The 17,851-nt window shown below is 42.0% G+C and overlaps 1 protein-coding gene across 1 annotated transcript in view; it reads left to right on the plus strand.

Moving 5' to 3' along the window:
- The window catches only part of SCN8A (sodium voltage-gated channel alpha subunit 8), a 174,119-nt gene that overhangs the window by 92,000 nt on the left and 64,268 nt on the right, over positions 1–17,851 (plus strand). The window contains exons 7-12 of the mRNA XM_081821697.1: positions 1,053–1,274; positions 2,323–2,386; positions 4,839–4,980; positions 6,738–6,944; positions 7,799–8,092; positions 17,542–17,847. Of these exons, the coding sequence (XP_081677823.1) occupies positions 1,053–1,274; positions 2,323–2,386; positions 4,839–4,980; positions 6,738–6,944; positions 7,799–8,092; positions 17,542–17,847 (1,235 nt within the window). The remainder of the gene's footprint in view (positions 1–1,052; positions 1,275–2,322; positions 2,387–4,838; positions 4,981–6,737; positions 6,945–7,798; positions 8,093–17,541; positions 17,848–17,851) is intronic.

The following is a 17,851-nucleotide window of genomic DNA, read 5'->3' on the forward strand; positions in this document are numbered from 1 at the left end:
ATGCCCAGGAGAGTCTTAAACAGAATCCGTTTTGACCCAAACATCATGAACCCACCACCATGTTTTCCTGTGTCTCCTATCACTGATACCTCCCTTACAGTTAAGAAAGCTACATGCAGGTTCAAATTTGAACCAGTGGCTTGTATTTAAACCTCAAATTCAAGTGGGTTAGATTTTGTTTTGTTTTGTTTTCAATCTAGGACAGAAAAAAGGCCAGTTGTAGAGAACAGGATATATATGTGGTCCAGAGAAGGTGTATTTGTAAATGGAAAGGCAAACTGTAAATACTGGGTTGATAATAATTAACCTTTTCAATACATTGGTATTTCCAGAACCCTTGGGAAAATATTTATCGTACTTTCTCACAACTTGGCTTTTAAACTTTCCAGTAGTTCTCTGTCCAGCCAGGAGACCTCCTCAATCCCTGATCTTCCCATTTGTTTATTCAGTGAATATTTACTGAGTACCTGCTGTGGGTTAGGCAGTCTAGATACAGTTGTGAATGAGACAGATAAATAATTAATTATAAGCATGATAAATGCTATAGAGGAAAGTATAAGGTGCTATTAAATTATTAATAATAATGGGGGAGGGAGAAGAATTGAAAGTCAGGGAAGGCTTTCTGAGGGAATTGCTATTTAAGCTGAGCCTGAAGAATGAAGAGGAGTTAGGCGGGTAGGACAGGGGAATGGAAGGAAGCATTCCAGACAGAGGGAAGAGTATGTATGAATGCTCTGAGGCAAGTAAGAGCCTGACTCATTTGAGAAGCTAAGCAGCAGTCAGACCCAGGAGAGTACTTCCAGGAGGAAAAGAGCCGCATGTTGGAGAAGGAACTTTCTTTTTCTTCTTAAAAATTATTGACTTAAGAATGAATACTTCTGGAAAAATTGATAATATTGCTGACCCATTGTTATTCCCATGGCATAAGAGAGAGAGTGGCCATGGTTCAAGGGTGGTGCTGTGGGGAGTAGAAGCCAGTAGCTAAGAGGGAGGCTGGGGGAGGTGGGGAGGGCTCTGAAGTGACTCTGATTCTGGGGCTTCTATCTCCTCAGGCCTGAAGACCATTGTGGGTGCCCTAATCCAGTCAGTGAAGAAGCTGTCAGATGTGATGATTCTGACAGTGTTCTGCCTGAGTGTCTTTGCCTTGATTGGACTGCAGCTGTTCATGGGCAACCTGCGAAATAAGTGTGTTGTGTGGCCCATAAACTTCAACGAGAGCTATCTGGAAAATGGCACCAAAGGCTTTGATTGGGAAGAATATATCAACAATAAAAGTAGGTGGCCCCTTCTCTGCAAGGGGCAAAAGACAAGTCTGTCTCTAATTTACATGGTCTGATGCCATCACTGGGCTTTAAAAAGTAGTTGGGGCCAGAAAGGAGTCCAGTGCTACTGAAGTTATTCCCTGTCCTCGGGGTAACACTGTGTTCAGAAGCGTCTCTGGGTTTTTTCTCTCCCTTTAAAACCCAACGTGAAACTCTATAGCTTTTTCACAGGCACCCCTAAACTTTTGCTTTCAAAATCAGGCTTAGGAGTTCGATAAAAATACCTTTTGCCCTAGTTGGGTTACCTCAGATGGTTCAGAAAATGCCTCGTAAGCTCTCTTCATGTTACTATGACCTTAGTAGTCAGCCTGGTGTGGGAAGTCAGGAAAACTCTAAGTAACCATTTGAGCCCCTTTCAGTGAAGGAGTTTTAATAATTTCATTTCAGGAACCACAGCACTTGGGTGTGCACTAAGGAACATTTGGTGTGGTAGTACTTCCATAAAATAATTGGGAAAATTTAGCAATATCACTGTTCATCACCCTGGAGGAACTAAAGGCACTTAAGTAGCCATTAAAAAAATGTTATTGCAAAGGCAATTTCAGGGACACATACAGGAAAGGGGAAACATGCCTTCTAATTAATACAGGACAATGTAATGTGATCAGTGAGGGTTTTAGCCTCTCTTTGGTAAAGAGAAGTTTAAAGGATAGAAGGCTAAAGTTGTATGGAGGAGTAAAGAGCTCAGAAAACTCACTTTCAGACCCCTTAGACTCAAGCACCAGAAAGTAGCATATAGATGTCAAATATGAGTGGAGGCCAAGTGTCTGTGAAAAGGACTTTGGATTAGGGCTATATGGTAGCACTTTTCATTTTTAAGTATATATAAGAAAATAATTAATGGGAAAGAATTCTTATCAGGGTTTACTCTGTCAAAAAAGATTTATATGAGCTAAAATCAGTGACTGTTTCTGCCGGGGCTAGTTAGGAACAGTGTAACCTTATTCTCTCATTCACTTAAATCTGCCTTATTCATTTCCTGCTCTTTAAACTTTTCTAGCAAATTTTTACACAGTTCCTGGCATGCTGGAACCTTTACTCTGTGGGAACAGTTCTGATGCTGGGTAAGTAGCTCGCCTAATTTTATTCTTCTCCCTTAAAATAATGTGTCAGATGAAAATGGGCAATATTTTCACTTTTCTTTGTACTCATGTAGTAGATCCTAACTGGGTCTGACATATTGGTTGACTCAGAGTTTCTTCCTGTTTCATATTCGTCCATCCAAAATTGGCATTTCACTAGTAGGTGAATGTGCCTATAGTCTCAAGCCAAAATTAAAAATGTAAAAGGCTAAGGATAGAGTCTATAACACCAGATACCTTGCCTGTCTCTTGTAGACTTCCCTCATTCTATTATAACACGATTAATAAAATATAGAGTAGGGACACTGCCTTGATGATAGATTAGTACCAAGGATGACCCAAAACATAGCAGGCCTGATGGCATGGGAAGGGAACAGAATAGCAACATAATATTTTTCTCCATTTTTAAAAAATATTTTATTTATTTATTTATTTATTTATTTATTTATTTATTTGAGAAAGAGAGCCCACAAGCAGGGGGAAGGGGAGAGGGAGTGGGGAGAAGCAGACTCCCCGCTGAGCACGGACCTTAAGTGGGACAGGATCCCCAGACCCTGGGGTCATGACCTGAGCCAAAGGCAGCCACTTAACCAACTGAGGCACCCAGGGGTCCCTTTTTTTTTTCCATTTTTAAAATATTGTGGTAAAATACGTAGAACATAAGATTTACTCTTGTAACCATTTTTAAGTGTCCCGTTCAGTAGCATTAAATACATTCACAGTGTTGTACAACCATCAACACCATCCATCCCCAGTACTTTCCATCTTCCCAAACTGAGACTGTACCCATTAAACACTAAATTCCCATCTTCCCCTCCCAGTCCCCTAGTGACCACCATTCCACTTTCTGTCTCTATGATTTTGACCACTGTAAGTACGTCATGTAAGTGGAGTCATACAGTGATTGTCTTTTTGTGACTGACTTCTTTCACTTAGCATGATGTCCTCAAGGTTTACCCATGTGATAGCATATGTCAGAATTTCCTTCCTTTTTTAGGCTGAATGATATTCCATTGTTTCTGTATGCCACATTTTGTTTATCCATTCATCTGCCAACAGACACTCAAGTTGCTTCCATATTTTAGTTATTGTGAATAATGCTGCTATGAACACAAGTTTATAGCAACATAATGTGAATCTTGATTCTGCTACTTTTAGCTTTGAGGCTTTTGGCAAGCCTTTCAACTTAGTTGAGCCTCAATTTCGTCATCTATAAAATGGATTTAGTAAGTCACATTCTCAATTCCTCAAAGGGTTATTTTAATGATCCAATTAGATAACATACATGAAAGTGCTTTGTAAACAGAAAATTATATAAATGTGAGGGTGTCAAATCATTATCCAGAGTATATTGGTCCTCTAGGAATTAGTGTTTTAAGATGACCATGACAACTAGAAGTCCGTTTAATTTCTCTATCAAAGTAGATACTAGAAATTACATTGAAATAACTATCAGGTGAATCTAAAAGCAGGAGAACTGATAAAACCAAGGTCACTGAAATCCCCAGTATGACTTAGGTTGTCATTAAGGTTGCGTATTAAGAGAAGAGAGAGGGGCGCCTGGGTGGCTCAGTCATTAAGCGTCTGCCTTCGGCTCAGGTCATGATCCCAGTGTCCTGGGATTGAGCCCTGAATCGGGCTCCCTGCTTGTCGGGAAGACTGCTTCTCCCTCTCCCACTCCTCCTGCTTGTGTTCCTGCTCTCACTGTGTCTCTCTCTGTCAAATAAATAAATAAAATCTTAAAAAAAAAAAGAGAGAGAGAACAGATGATTAAGAGGAACTTCTAGCTGGCCATTTGTCATTTGGGATAGTAGCTAAGATGAATTTGGTTGAATTGCACATTGATGTAAATCTAGGACAATGATTCTCAAATTTTGGCGTGCATAAGAATCACCTGGCATGCCTCTTTAAAATGCAGATTCATGGCTCCCATGTCCAGAGCTTTTATTCCTAGGTCTGGGTAGGACATAGGAATCAGCATTTTTAAGAGGCATGCCTGGTGATTCTGATCCTAGGCTGTTCCCAGAACATCATTTTTTTTCCTTTAAAGTTGACCTGACTAGGGACGCCTGGGTGGCTCAGTCAGTTGAGTGTCTGCCTTTGGCTCAGGTCATGATCTCAGGGTCATGGGATTGAGTCCCAAATCAGGCTCCCTGCTCAGCGGGGAGCCTGCTTCTCCTCTGCCTGCCACTCCCCCTGCTTGTGCTCTATCTCTCTCTCTACGATAAATAAATAAAATCTTTAAAAAAAAAAAAAAAAGTTGACCTAACTACTTTGTTCTTTCTTCTTTTTCCTTTTTTTTTTTTAATACCTATTTTTTTGGCCTGACTTTCTAGATGGTTACTTATTATCTCCACTGTCCTGGAGATAGCTTAGAGTTGATGTTTGGGTAGAATTATACGGAAAAACCCTCAACTTCCCTTTCTTTTCTCAGGCAATGCCCAGAGGGATACCAGTGTATGAAAGCAGGAAGGAACCCCAATTATGGTTACACAAGCTTTGACACTTTCAGCTGGGCCTTCTTGGCATTATTTCGCCTTATGACCCAGGACTACTGGGAAAACTTGTATCAGTTGGTAAGTAGTAACACCTCTTTTTTTGAGTGCTGCCTTTTTTTTCTTTGGTGACAGAATTTGCATGAGGGTTTGTGGGTTTGGAGACATTCTGTGTAAGAGACCTTCAGGGAAGATATTATATAGGATTATAGGATGTTGTTTCTCAGAGTCAGCTGGTTTACAAAATTAAATGAATTCTCCCAGCTCTTGTCCCTGTTTCTTTAGTAGCCAGTCACGTGTAGCTGTAGAGGCTCACGGTCTTGACAGCCTTTTCCCTGGCCTGGGAATCTGCTATCTCTGTTTACTTCCTGTTGTTTCACCAGACCATCTGCAGTATTTCTCTTCTCAGATTTTTGGCTTAGAACATCTTTTTAGGGAATATCAATTAAACATACTGTACAAGGCACTATGCTAGACATTATAAGGATGAGATTTCTATCCACAAGGATCTTGGATTCTCAACGTATCAACATTTGTGAGATTTGTAACACATCTGAACTTGTTCAGGCAGGTTGTGACAGATTCAAAAAAAAAAAAGGTCTACCATTCTGTTGGGCTATCTTGGTGACTGTAGGCAAGTCATTTAACTTTGCTGGTGGTGATGGAGAAGTAAGTCTGGGTGATTGCTAAGGGTCTTCCAGCTTAGAAATTCCATGATAATTCATTGTTTTCTATTTGACTTTGTCATTTGGTGATGCCCGTTTGAGAATGAGAAACATGTCTCCCTCAGACATGAAGGATCTCTTGAAGGGAAGCTTCTGATTTTCAGATCCCATAAGGAATTCTTACTTTCCATTGGACAGCCTAGAGTTCTCTTAGGTTCAAATCTTTTCTCCTGAAATATTTACGGTTGTTGCTAAGTTCCATTAAATATTTGTGGTTGAAAAGAATAACAATGAAAACTAAGTAATAGTGGGTCACATATACATAACCTAAAACCCAAGTGTTCTTTGATGTCTGTTTGCTCACTAATAGTGAAGGGAATAGTCCTAGGATCTTCTTTTCTCTCTACTGTTCTTTATGCCATATCCCTCTTTAAAAACCCACCTTCTTACTGAAGGGTAAGGAAGGATGTCACTTAAGATGGGGACTTTCTGTGACTTGGACCTGATCCCTAAGTTGAAGTTTGTCTATTAATGCTCTTTGAGGACCCGTAGATAAATGAGCTGAAGTCTTGTATTCTTTTCTTTATACTTGTTTTAGAACCAACTAACAAAGTCAAATATAATTCTTAGCTCAGAGCATTTTTTCCTTTAAAAAAAAAAGAATCAAGTGTTTTTCCATGAAAGGAGTATATTAGGAGTATTTGGAAATGGAAGAGGATTTTTTCTGTCACAATGAATGGGAGGTACTAGTGACATTTACTCTGAGTTGAGGAATAGAGGAAGCCATTTGGCCATTGGGATGCTAAGTGCTCTGCAATATGAAGGCGCACCACACAATAAAGGACTGTTCTTTTTTTTTTTTTTTTTAAGATTTTATTTATTTATTTGAGAGAGAGAGAATGAGAGAGAACACATGAGAGGGGGTAGGGTCAGAGGGAGAAGCAGACTCCCTGCTGAGCAGGGAGCCCGATGCGAGACTCGATCCCGGGACTCCAGGATCATGACCTGAGCCGAAGGCAGTCGCTTAACCAACTGAGCCACCCAGCGCCCCAATAAAGGACTGTTCTACTCAAAATGCAGTGGTGCCCCTGCAGAGGAGTATTATCCCATGAGTTATTTTCAGCCTGGTTCATTTGATGCACGTGACTCAGAAAATGGTTTCTGTCTTGACAGACTTTACGAGCAGCTGGGAAAACGTACATGATCTTCTTCGTCTTGGTCATCTTTGTGGGATCTTTCTATCTCGTGAATTTGATCTTGGCTGTGGTGGCCATGGCTTATGAAGAGCAGAATCAGGCAACCCTGGAGGAGGCAGAGCAAAAAGAGGCTGAATTCAAAGCAATGTTGGAGCAACTTAAGAAGCAACAGGAAGAGGCACAGGTTGGTGATCAATTCTTTGCTACAGTAACTTCCTGCCAGATCACCATGACTAAGGCTCCATCTGATTGTCATTCCAGTTGATCTTTTTTAGGCACATGGTCAAACAGAAGTCATTAATCTGATTAAAATAACCCAAGTAACAACTGCAGATGGTTGGTCCAGTTATTCCATTTGTCTTAATGGCCCAATTGTTTGTTAATATGATCTCTAGTTGAATTTCTCAACTGTTTAGTGTTCATCTGCTCTGGTGGCTGGGAGGAAGACAAGTGGCCAGAGCAGGGTATATGGTGTCTCATGTAAGCACAGCCTTTTTGTTGAGGAAATCATTAGGATCTCCTTCAGAGATTCTCTGCAGTCATGAAAATATTGGCTGTAATTGAAAAGAAGACACATGTAAGATAGTAAAGTAAAATTTGAAAAACAGACTAGTGATCCCACCACCCTAACACTTTGCTCTCTGATCCTTATCCAAATACACAAATGTTTTTATACTGTTGGGCCCGTAATATATAATATAGTTTCTTAGCATTCATTTTCAGACTTGCCCCAAAGAAATTTTTGGTACCAAGAAGGCAGCTAAGTTCTTGTCTGAGAAACTCAAGAGAATAAATCCCAGAGTTCTCACCACTGGGTTCTGCCCTGATTACGTAGGGCCATGTGCCATAACACAGATCAACCAGAAAATGGAGACAGCCAGGTCCTGGCCACAGTCTCCTCAACGGGCTGGTCCGCCTTCCTCCTTTCCCCTGCTTCCCCCACATGTGGGAAAGGAAATGATCTGCACTGGTCGCGTGGCTTCGGGGGGCTCCAGTTAACAGCTTCTGACTGGCCTGCCACTGTGGCTCCTCCCCTAGGCTGCTGCAATGGCAACCTCCGCAGGCACTGTCTCAGAAGATGCCATCGAGGAAGAAGGTGAAGAAGGGGCAGGCTCTCCTCGCAGCTCCTCTGAAATATCTAAACTCAGTTCCAAGAGTGCCAAAGAAAGACGTAACAGGAGAAAGAAGAGGAAGCAGAAGGAACTCTCTGAAGGAGAGGAAAAAGGGGATCCTGAGAAGGTGTTTAAGTCGGAGTCAGAAGATGGTATGAGGAGGAAGGGCTTTCGGCTGCCAGACAACAGAATTGGGAGGAAATTTTCCATCATGAATCAGGTAAACTCTCTGCGCTGGGTCAAATAAGCCTAAGAAATTCTGCTTTTCCTAATCTCACTTGATTCTCGAATTCACCGTCTGCTCTTCATTTTCCAGCCCCTTCCCTACATCCTCTGGCCTACCTCTCCATGCTCCATACTCTTCTCTAGAGGCAGGCTTTGTGGGTGTGTTAGGATGGTCCTCTGCTACAAGGCTGTCCTCCCCACCCCCAACTGCTCTAGCCAGCCCTAGGACCGTGTGATCACCTTTGGCAGACTTACTTCAGCTGGAAGATCCGTGTCACGCCAGTGGGCCTTCCATTCTGAAACTTCAGGAAGTACCTTTCTCCTTAAACCTTGGAACATCAGAATTTAGCTTTCAAACATCTCTGTTTAAGAACTGCATATAATTGTAGGTTAAAAAAAAAAGAGTCCTGAAACTCTTTAGGTCACCTTATTTGAGTGTGGCAAATTCTAGTAATTAATTATTCTAGATATAGTGTCATGCTGATAAATTAACCTACGGTAGATTAAAAGCCTCCAGTTGTAGCCAACTTTGATAAATGGGGAAACTAAGAGAAAGAGAGGGGAGAGGACTTATGGATAATTGCTGAGCATTCTGTTACTATAAATAATACCACATAACACCTATTTTTGGATTTCAAAGAACACCACCAAAATCCAATTCTTAGGCCATTTAATTCCCCATTTTAAGGAAATGCTAGAAAGTTTGTGTGGTATAGAATAGATTACAGTTACCAGTTTTATGGCAGAGTACCCAGTGTTTTTTTTTTTTATCTCCCAGAGATGCTTCACTGTGCCTCTTCCTTGTATCTCTCACCTTCCAGTTCAGTCTCTGCTAGTCCTGTTCATTTTATCACAGCAGAATCTCTCTCGTATCATCCCCTTCTTTCTATCCTATTAATCCTATCTTAGTTGAGACCTTTGTTTTGTTTCATTCTACTACAATTAGCCAATGCAGGTTAGTTTCCTCTGATCTTTCTCCCTCTCCTGCATGTTTTCTATACCATTGACAGAGCGCTTCTTAGTAAAACAGAGCTCTCATTATTCACTCCCAAGCAGTCACGGAGTGCCTGTCATGCGTCAGGGATTATGACGGGTCCTAGAGATTCATGGAGGTTCGAACACCATCCCTGTCGTGAAGCGGCCTCTAACACTTATTTCTGTAATAGCATCAGTGGTTCCATATTGTTACATAATTGCACTAGGCTGGAGTGTTTTAGAGGGCACAGATCTACTGCAGCCTGGAGGCTCGGCAACGGCTTTCTTGGGAAGGTAAATAAGGGACAAATGGGAATTAGGTAATGTATGTGTTGTTGGTGAGGGAGCAGTAGGACAGAAGAAAGGACAGGCCAGATTTGGAAGAAAAGTAACTTCCGGTATGGAACCCCAAGCTTGAATTACTTGTTGGATAACCAAGTAGAGAGGTCTTTTAGACACACAGACAGGCAAGTGATAGCTTTGGGAAGAGGTTCTGAGGTGAGAGACGGTGACTGGAACCGTGAGACTTGAGATACTCAGAGAGGTTGTGTCAGGTAAAGAAAGGAATGGTGGGCTAGGGACATGACCACTGATGTCCGTGGGCATTGGAGATGGAGCTCATGAAGGAAAACAAATGAATGGTCATCAGAAGTGCCTAGAGAACCAGTTCAGTGAAGCCCGGAGAGCACAAAGGTTGGAGAAAGCAGGGGAGTGATCAATGGATTGAAATTTAATGGAAATGCTTCATGTGCTCAGAATTGGAAATATGTACTGGATTTGGCAATATAAGTCATTGAGAACTTTAAAGACATATTTCAGTCCAGCATAAGGATGGATACCATATGGAATACAGGAAATTCAAAGTCCTTTTGGAGGGAATGAGAGATTGAGTAGGGGGTTTAAAGAAAATATTGACAGTGTAGAATAGTTATCATGCAGAATGGGAGAGGGAATTATCCTAATCAAATTCACTCTGTTTACTAACAAAGCGCCAGCCCTAGCACCCCCCTCTTCTGGTCTTCTCAGTCCCCAGTCACTGCGCCCTGTCAGGCACCCTGCGCTTATACTAGAATGAACTGCTAGATGCTTCTCATATGTTTGTTTCCTACCCTCAGTTTTGCTCCAGAAACCCCTCTCTAAGATGCCCTATTTTTCTCTCAATGTCCACACCATACTTATTCTTCACATCCTTCTCTCAGAAAACCATCCCTGACCTCCCCCATTCCACACTTCATTGGACATTACCATTTCATCTTTCTATTATGTTTTATACATACCTCTTTATGTGTTGCTTTTTACTCTGCATGGACTCATATTCTTTCCTCTCAGATAAAGTGCTAAAAGCAGGGCCTGCATATGGCTAGCATTCAGATATTTGTTGGACAAATGAATGGGGGATTTTTATAAATCTGATTTCACCTCTTCTGGGACTTCTTTGTGGCCTGGAACCATCTCTCTGTCTCACCTTCACCTCACCTTTCTCCTAGTTCAGCTTTTTTTGGGGAAAAGTGTGATTCAGCTTTGTTGTCATCCAACCCTTGTCTTGAGAGTCGTCACTGAGCTAGTTAATGAATACCTTAGTGCTGTTATTGAATGGTCTCTGATTAATCTATAGGCTTTAGCACAGAGTTGCACTGATTGCTCCCTAGCTCAAAAAATAAAACTGGGCTTCTGAAATGTCCTGCTTTGCATGAAAATGTTCACTTCCTCTCATTTCTCCATCTGAAAAAAATTGTAGATTCCTAGAGGGCATGGCTGTCTGCCAAGACTTGCTGAGAAACCCCACATGGAAGTCATATTCTTTGTCCCAGGACTATTCTGCAGTTTCTCTGGTTTTATCTGGAAGAATGACTGAGGAAACTGAGGCCGAGAGAGATTAACTAACTCACCTAAGGTCATATGGCTAATAGGTGTTAGAATCAGGATTTGAACGAGGTCCTTCAGACCACAGAGCTTGTACTCCTGAACACTACGGTGTATAGCCACCCCTCCCCACTCACCACCACACATAGATGGTCTTCTCTTATTGGCTCACCAGTGAATGTGGCTTCTGTTTCCCATGGCCAGTTCAGGTGTATGTCCGTCTCCTTTATTGCCAGATCTTCAGAGAGCCCCTTAAGACATCTGCCCACCCCATCTCCTACTCATTTCTCTATAAAATTACTGCTTTTGTTATAGGGCTTAGGACAGTTCATAAATAGTATTATCAGTTTTTCATAGTATTTTAATTTTTCCTTTGCAGCATTTCTCAAGCTTTTTGGTCTTAGGACCCCTTGATGTCCTTAAAAATTGAGGACCTTGGGGCACCTGGGTGGCGCAGTCGATGGAGCGTCCAAATCTTGGTTTCAGCTCAGATTTTGATCTCAGGGTCATGGGATCGAGCCCCACATCTGGTTCAGCATGGAGTCTACTTAAGACTTTCTCTCTCTCACTCTCCCTCTACCCCTCCCCCTCACGCTCTCTTGCTCGCTCAAAAAAAAAAATTTGAAATTAATAAATCTTTTTAAGATAAATAAATAAGAATCCTTTGCTGTATTAGCACCATAGATCTATAACTCATGAATGATTTGTAGTATCATGCACTGATCATTTGGGAAATACTGGTTCACAGTTACACAGATCTTCCAAGTACTGACACACAGTATTAAAAAATCACATACATTATTATCACTACCAGCTCATCAGGAAAGTCCAAATACTGTGAAACTGTCAGGCTCCCAGAGTCCACTCTATACTTGTGAGAAAATGAAAGTGATAAAGGCAGATATCATCTTAGTATTTATGAAATAGTTTTGACCTCTTGAGCCCCCTTAAAAGGATCACAGGACCCCCAGGAGTCCCTACACCACACTTTGAGAATGCCTGCTGTTTGGGGAAGAAAAAGTGAAGTGAAGAAAAAGTGAAATATGGCATGGACATAGAACATTTAAATCACCAAATTGTCACATTCTAAGCATCCCAGTCACCGTTAAGCCTTGTCCCAACAGATGGCTGACATGGATGCCCTAAAATCCTCAGTTTTTCCGTGGAAAAATATGAGGGCCACCTCCTCAAATCAAGAACACCCCAGAGCCATTCTCCTAAGCAAGCACCTAGACCTAAGGTAGTATATTTAGTTAGCTGTGATGTGCCTGCCTGAAAGGGACCAGAAGCTCCTGATTGGTGGACAGGGAAGATTTTGAAGACAGAAGCTAAGGCCCACGCATTTTATAAAGCAGCCTGGATCCCAGGAGTTAATAGAGCCAAGGGTCCTGAGTCATCACTGAAACCCTCCAGCCCAGGGAAGCTGAGACTGGAGAGAGGCTGAGGTGGATAACCTCAAGATGTATCTCCTTAGAGAATGGGCTAGAGCAAGATTGAATGCTGGGTCCAAGGAGAGATGGGGCAAATTATCTTTTCCCCTTCCACATTTATTACAGGCAACTCTTTTGCCAAGAATGGAACAGGAAATTAAAGAATAATAGATTGTTTTCTTTTAGTGTGTATTGTCTTAGGATCCTCATTTCTGTGTGTTTGTAGGTCACTGAATTGATCATTATGTTACTTATCACTTCCCTATCAGTTAAGAATAGATCTCATATAGTATATATTTCTGACTAGGCTGCAGGGTGTAAGAGAGCAGGGACCATGTTGTATTTCTTCTTTACCACTATATCCATCTCACTTAATACACAGTGGGTATTTAATGATCATTTGTCAAATAAATGAAGCCTCTTTCCTAATGTGGAGACCTAATGTACCGTGTAGTGTCAGCAGCCAGCATCGGCTTAATGTAAAACCACAGATTTAGTCCAGGGAAGTGAACTTCTATGAGAAGTGAGGCAGTGACCCAATGCAGGTGTGGGGTAATGCTCAGGTGTGGGGGGCTAATTTACAGTATAAAATCTAAATACATGTTCATTAAATTAAGCACTGTACCTACAATATATAAAGCACTCTAGGAGATACAAAGATGAATCAGGCAGATTGCCCCCAAAGAGCTTGTAGTTGGTTAAAAAGGAAAGCTAAAAGCACGTATATAAAGAACTGTAGTAGAAAGTAGAGCTCGGGGCGCCTGGGTGGCTCAGTCGTTAAGCGTCTGCCTTCGGCTCAGGTCATGATCCCAGAGTCCTGGGATCGAGCCCCGCATCGGGCTCCCTGCTCAGCAGGAAGCCTGCTTCTCCCTCTCCTGCTTCCCCTGTTTGTGTTCCCTCTCTCTCTGTGTCTCTCTGTGTCAAATAAATAAAATCTTTAAAAAAAAAAAGAAAAAAGAAAGTAGAGCTCAAGTACTCTAAAACAGAGGCTCGGGGCTGTGGAAGGGTGAAGGAGGTTTATAGAGGAAAAAGCTGAAGGGCTGGACCGTGGACAGTGGCAAGGATTTCCACAGCTGGAAGTGCAGAACATACAGACCTGCAGGCAGTGTGGCTCCATGGTCGGGTCTGTGAGGGGAAAGAGTGAAAGATAAAATGGAAAAACTAAATTAGGGTCAAAGCTGGAAGGATCTTGAAGGACATTTTTTTTTTTTTTTAAGATTTTATTTATTTATTTGAGAGAGAGAAAGAGCACAAGAGGGGGGAGCGGGAGAGGGAGAAGCAGACTCCCTGCTGAGCAGGGAGCCCGATGCGGGACTCGATCCCGGGACTCCAGGATCATGACCTGAGCCGAAGGCAGTCGCTTAACCAACTGAGCCACCCAGGCGCCCCATCTTGAAGGACATTTTTAGGACATTGACTGATGATATTAAGTGTCATCATGGGATTCAGCAAAGGAGCCCAAGAGTGCCTGAGTCTTGTTTTGTCCTGGCCATATTTCTCTTTAGTGAGCCCTGCAAGGGAGATACATATGCCCAAGGCACTGTTTATTAACATCTAGGGAGATATATACACCCAAGGCACTTTTATTAACATCTAACACAGAACCTCAGCTGAACTGAACGTGTGGGTAGAAGCTCAAAGATATTTCCTATCCCCCTCCCCCTGCCATCCAATCTTGGAATCTTACTGTATTTTTTTTTGAAAAAAGATTTTATTTATTCATTTGAGAGAGATAGAGCACAAACTGGGGGAGAGGGAGAGGGAGAAACAGACTCCCTGCTGAGCTGGAGCCCGACATGGGGCTCAATCCCAGGATCATGACCTGAGCCCCCAGGCGCCTCAAGGGATCTTACTGCATTAATTATCGTTTTTATTTTCTGTATTTTATGATGCTTTGACATTTTAGGAGCCTTGCTAGCTGGAGAGAGACTGCCCCTCCCAGTGCAAACTTCATTCCTAGACAGTGAACAACTTGTCTGGAAGTGTGCCTTTCATATACAAATCAACCAATCCAAACCCTCAGCCCCAACTTTTTATCTAACGCTCACACACCAAGACACACCAAACCAAAGTTTCCCCTGCCCTCAATCACTTTTAGCTAGGACCACTCCTATAGACCAGAGCCTGCTGAAATTACTCAAACCGCCCAGTCCTAAACTTGTCAGATGTGCCTACTCTGCCTCAGCCGTTCCTTCTGAGGAAACCATCATACAGGTTCGGAACCATGCTTTTCCCTTGCTCCTTTTGCCTCCTAACTGACCCTAGTACCTCCCCATGAGGCCCTGCCTGGCATGGCGTGGCATGCCCCCTTCTCTTGAGAGCTATTAAGTAATAAACTCTTCCAAAAGTCGCTATCTCTGTGTCTGCCACCTTACCATTTCTCATTAGAACAAAATCAGAGGCACAATAGGAAGGCATTGCCTTCAGCATAGCACATTGCCCTAAGGTATAAAAATTTAGGGGATGCCAAACAAAGGGACAATTGAAAATATTAGTGTCTTTAAGTTTTCTTTAACCCAGAAAATTTAAATCCATTGTAAGGCTTTCCAAATTTACCTGTCTTATAATCAGGGCCTTTGGGGTATTTTAAATTCAGGAGTGGGATAGATGTCACTTGGATACATATTAGTATATTTATTAAAAAGGAAAAATAAGGTCAAAATTTTTCAAATAAAAATAAATCTGATTTGGCCAATTGCTTTGACAATAAGGACTGGCTTTGCTAACTATATCATATGGTAGATAGTTTTGTAAATTAAATGAGCTAAATCTGTGGCTTTAAGGTTTTGATGAAAATATCTTTAAAGCATGTAGTAAGATAAAATTATTTTATTAAAAAATTAATGTTGGAAAAAACGTTGGCAGTGATGTATTGAAATTAATGATATTTTGATTATTCCAACCATTTCTTTTGGGTTAAATAATGTTCCTTTAAGTAAAAGAATAACCTCTTTAAGAGTAACCCATATTTTTATTAGTAAATAAAAATGAATCCTTTTTGGCATCCTCAGAAATCAAGAAATGGAATACTTCTAACAACTAGGTAACAAATCATGGGGCAAGTTGAGTGGTTTAGAGTTCTTTGCTTTCAGTAAAGTCGAAAGACTACCTACCTGATTTGATTGTCAGCCAACAGATCATTAAGATAAATTGTGCTGATAGCTTACTCTGTGATTCTGGTGTATCATTTGAAAGGAGATCAAAGAATTGAGTGCCATTACTATAACCAAATTCTTCTGTTCCAAGATACTATTTATGTGAATAAGGTTTCTCAGCACTTAAAAATCTAAATATTAGGGGCACCTGGGTGGCTCAGTTGTTAAGCGTCTGCCTTCGGCTCAGGTCATCATCCCAGAGTCCTGGGATCGAGCCCCGTATCAGGCTCCCTGCTCGGTGGGAAGCCTGTTTCTCCCTCTCCCACTTCCCCTGCTTGTGTTCCCTCTCTTGCTGTGTCTCTCTCTGTCAAATAAATAAAATAAAATTTTTAAAAAATCTAAATATTAGATAGGGAAGGGAGAGTTGATGTTGAGCCATGTTTGATTCTAATAATAAATAATACTGTCTACAAATATTTCATCACCAAAACACCAATTAGAAAAAAAACTCACTAAGAGATACATTTTAATAAAATTTTCTTTTTAAGCTTAGTAATTACTTATAAAATGTGTATGTATATATCTTGATCAATCTTATTGATAAGAATTGTAATAAAAAATCAATCCAAGAGAATTTTTAAAAATTCTTAGAGACTCATGGTCACAGGAATTTTTTTTAAATTTTAAGTACGGTTTATTTATAACTTTTTGTTGAAGAAAATTATTGATCAAAGGTGATCAATAAAATATAGTAAAGCATAAAAATATACATTAGCATACAATTCTCTAGGGAATATGGGATTGGAAGTATGGGTTGAAAGAGAAAAAGAAATGAGGAAAAATTTGTAAGTGATAAATAAAAGTTTTATTTTAAATTGTCAGTGCAGGGGCATATGGGTGGCTCAGTCGGTTGAGGATCTGCTTTCTGCTCAGGTCATGATCCTGGAGTCCCGGGATTGAGATCAAGCCCCACATTGGGCTCCCTGTCAGCAGGGAGTCTGCTTCTCCCTCTGCCCCTCACTCTGCTCGTGCTCTCTCTCATTCTCTCTCTCAAATAAATAAAATCTAAAAAATAATAATAATAGTAATAAAAATAAATACAGTGTCAGTGCAGAGGGCACTTGGGTGGCTCAGTTGGTTAAGCGTGTGACTATTGATCTCAGCTTGGGTCTTGATCTCAGGGTTGTGAGTTCAAGCCCTGAGTTGGGCTCCACACTGCATGTGGAACCTACATAAATAAATAAATAAATAAATAGTGCTGGGAATTATGTAATTTACATATTTAAACTTTTGATGGAGGCGCTTGGGTGGCTTAGTCCATTAAGCATCTGCCTTTGGCTCAGGTCATGATCCCAGGGTCCTGGGATCTAGCCCCACATCCCGCTCCCTACTCCCTGCTCCGGGGGGGGGGGAGCCTGCTTCACCCTCTCCCTCTACCCCTCCTCCCACCCCCTCATGCTCTCTCTCTCTCTTTGCACTCTCTCTCAAATAAAATCTTTTAAAAAAATACACTTTTGATGAAAAAAATGTTGACTTTAAAATGGAGTAGGTGGGAGCATACCTGATATTCAGCTGAACAAAACATGCTTCAAGACCACTGTTGGCATAGGACTTACCTCCAGGGCGTGTACTTATTGAGAGAATAGCAAGTGATAAAGCACTTTTACATTCTGTCCTTTTTGTCAAGTGTGGCATGGACTCTAGCTTGAGTAAATGAAAGGCACACTTGATGTGAGCTCAGAGTAATGAGAAACAGACACACCGATGTGTTTCCCGGGGGATTAGCTACATAGAGCTCGAGATAAAAGCATCGTTGCAGTGCATGGGTGAACGGTGAGTAGGATTTTGGTATGGTTAGCTGGTTGCGAGGCTATGGGGCAAGAAGTGAGTGCTTACGGGTGTTGAGTAGTACTACAAACGCAACGCCCGGAAGTGCTTTCTGGGAACACTTGTGTTCCGATAGCAGGAGTGCAAGGCTGGGGCCAGGATGGGGAGGCAAACAGCCTTTGCTCAGCCTGTGCGGGGTCCCCTTCCCGTCTCACGGTGTCTCTGTGTCTTTCTCTGTCTCCTTGCCCCTGCAGTCACTGCTCAGCATCCCGGGCTCCCCGTTCCTCTCCCGGCACAACAGCAAAAGCAGCATCTTCAGCTTCAGGGGGCCCGGGCGGTTCCGCGACCCGGGCTCGGAGAACGAGTTCGCGGACGACGAGCACAGCACGGTGGAGGAGAGCGAGGGCCGCCGGGACTCGCTCTTCATCCCGATCCGGGCCCGCGAGCGCCGCAGCAGCTACAGCGGCTACAGCGGCTACAGCCAGGCCAGCCGCTCTTCGCGCATCTTCCCCAGCCTGCGGCGCAGCGTCAAGCGCAACAGCACGGTCGACTGCAACGGCGTGG

Source organism: Leptonychotes weddellii, chromosome 5, assembly GCF_054177405.1.
Source record: "Leptonychotes weddellii isolate Sample4059 chromosome 5, ASM5417740v2, whole genome shotgun sequence".
NCBI lineage: Eukaryota > Metazoa > Chordata > Mammalia > Carnivora > Phocidae > Leptonychotes > Leptonychotes weddellii.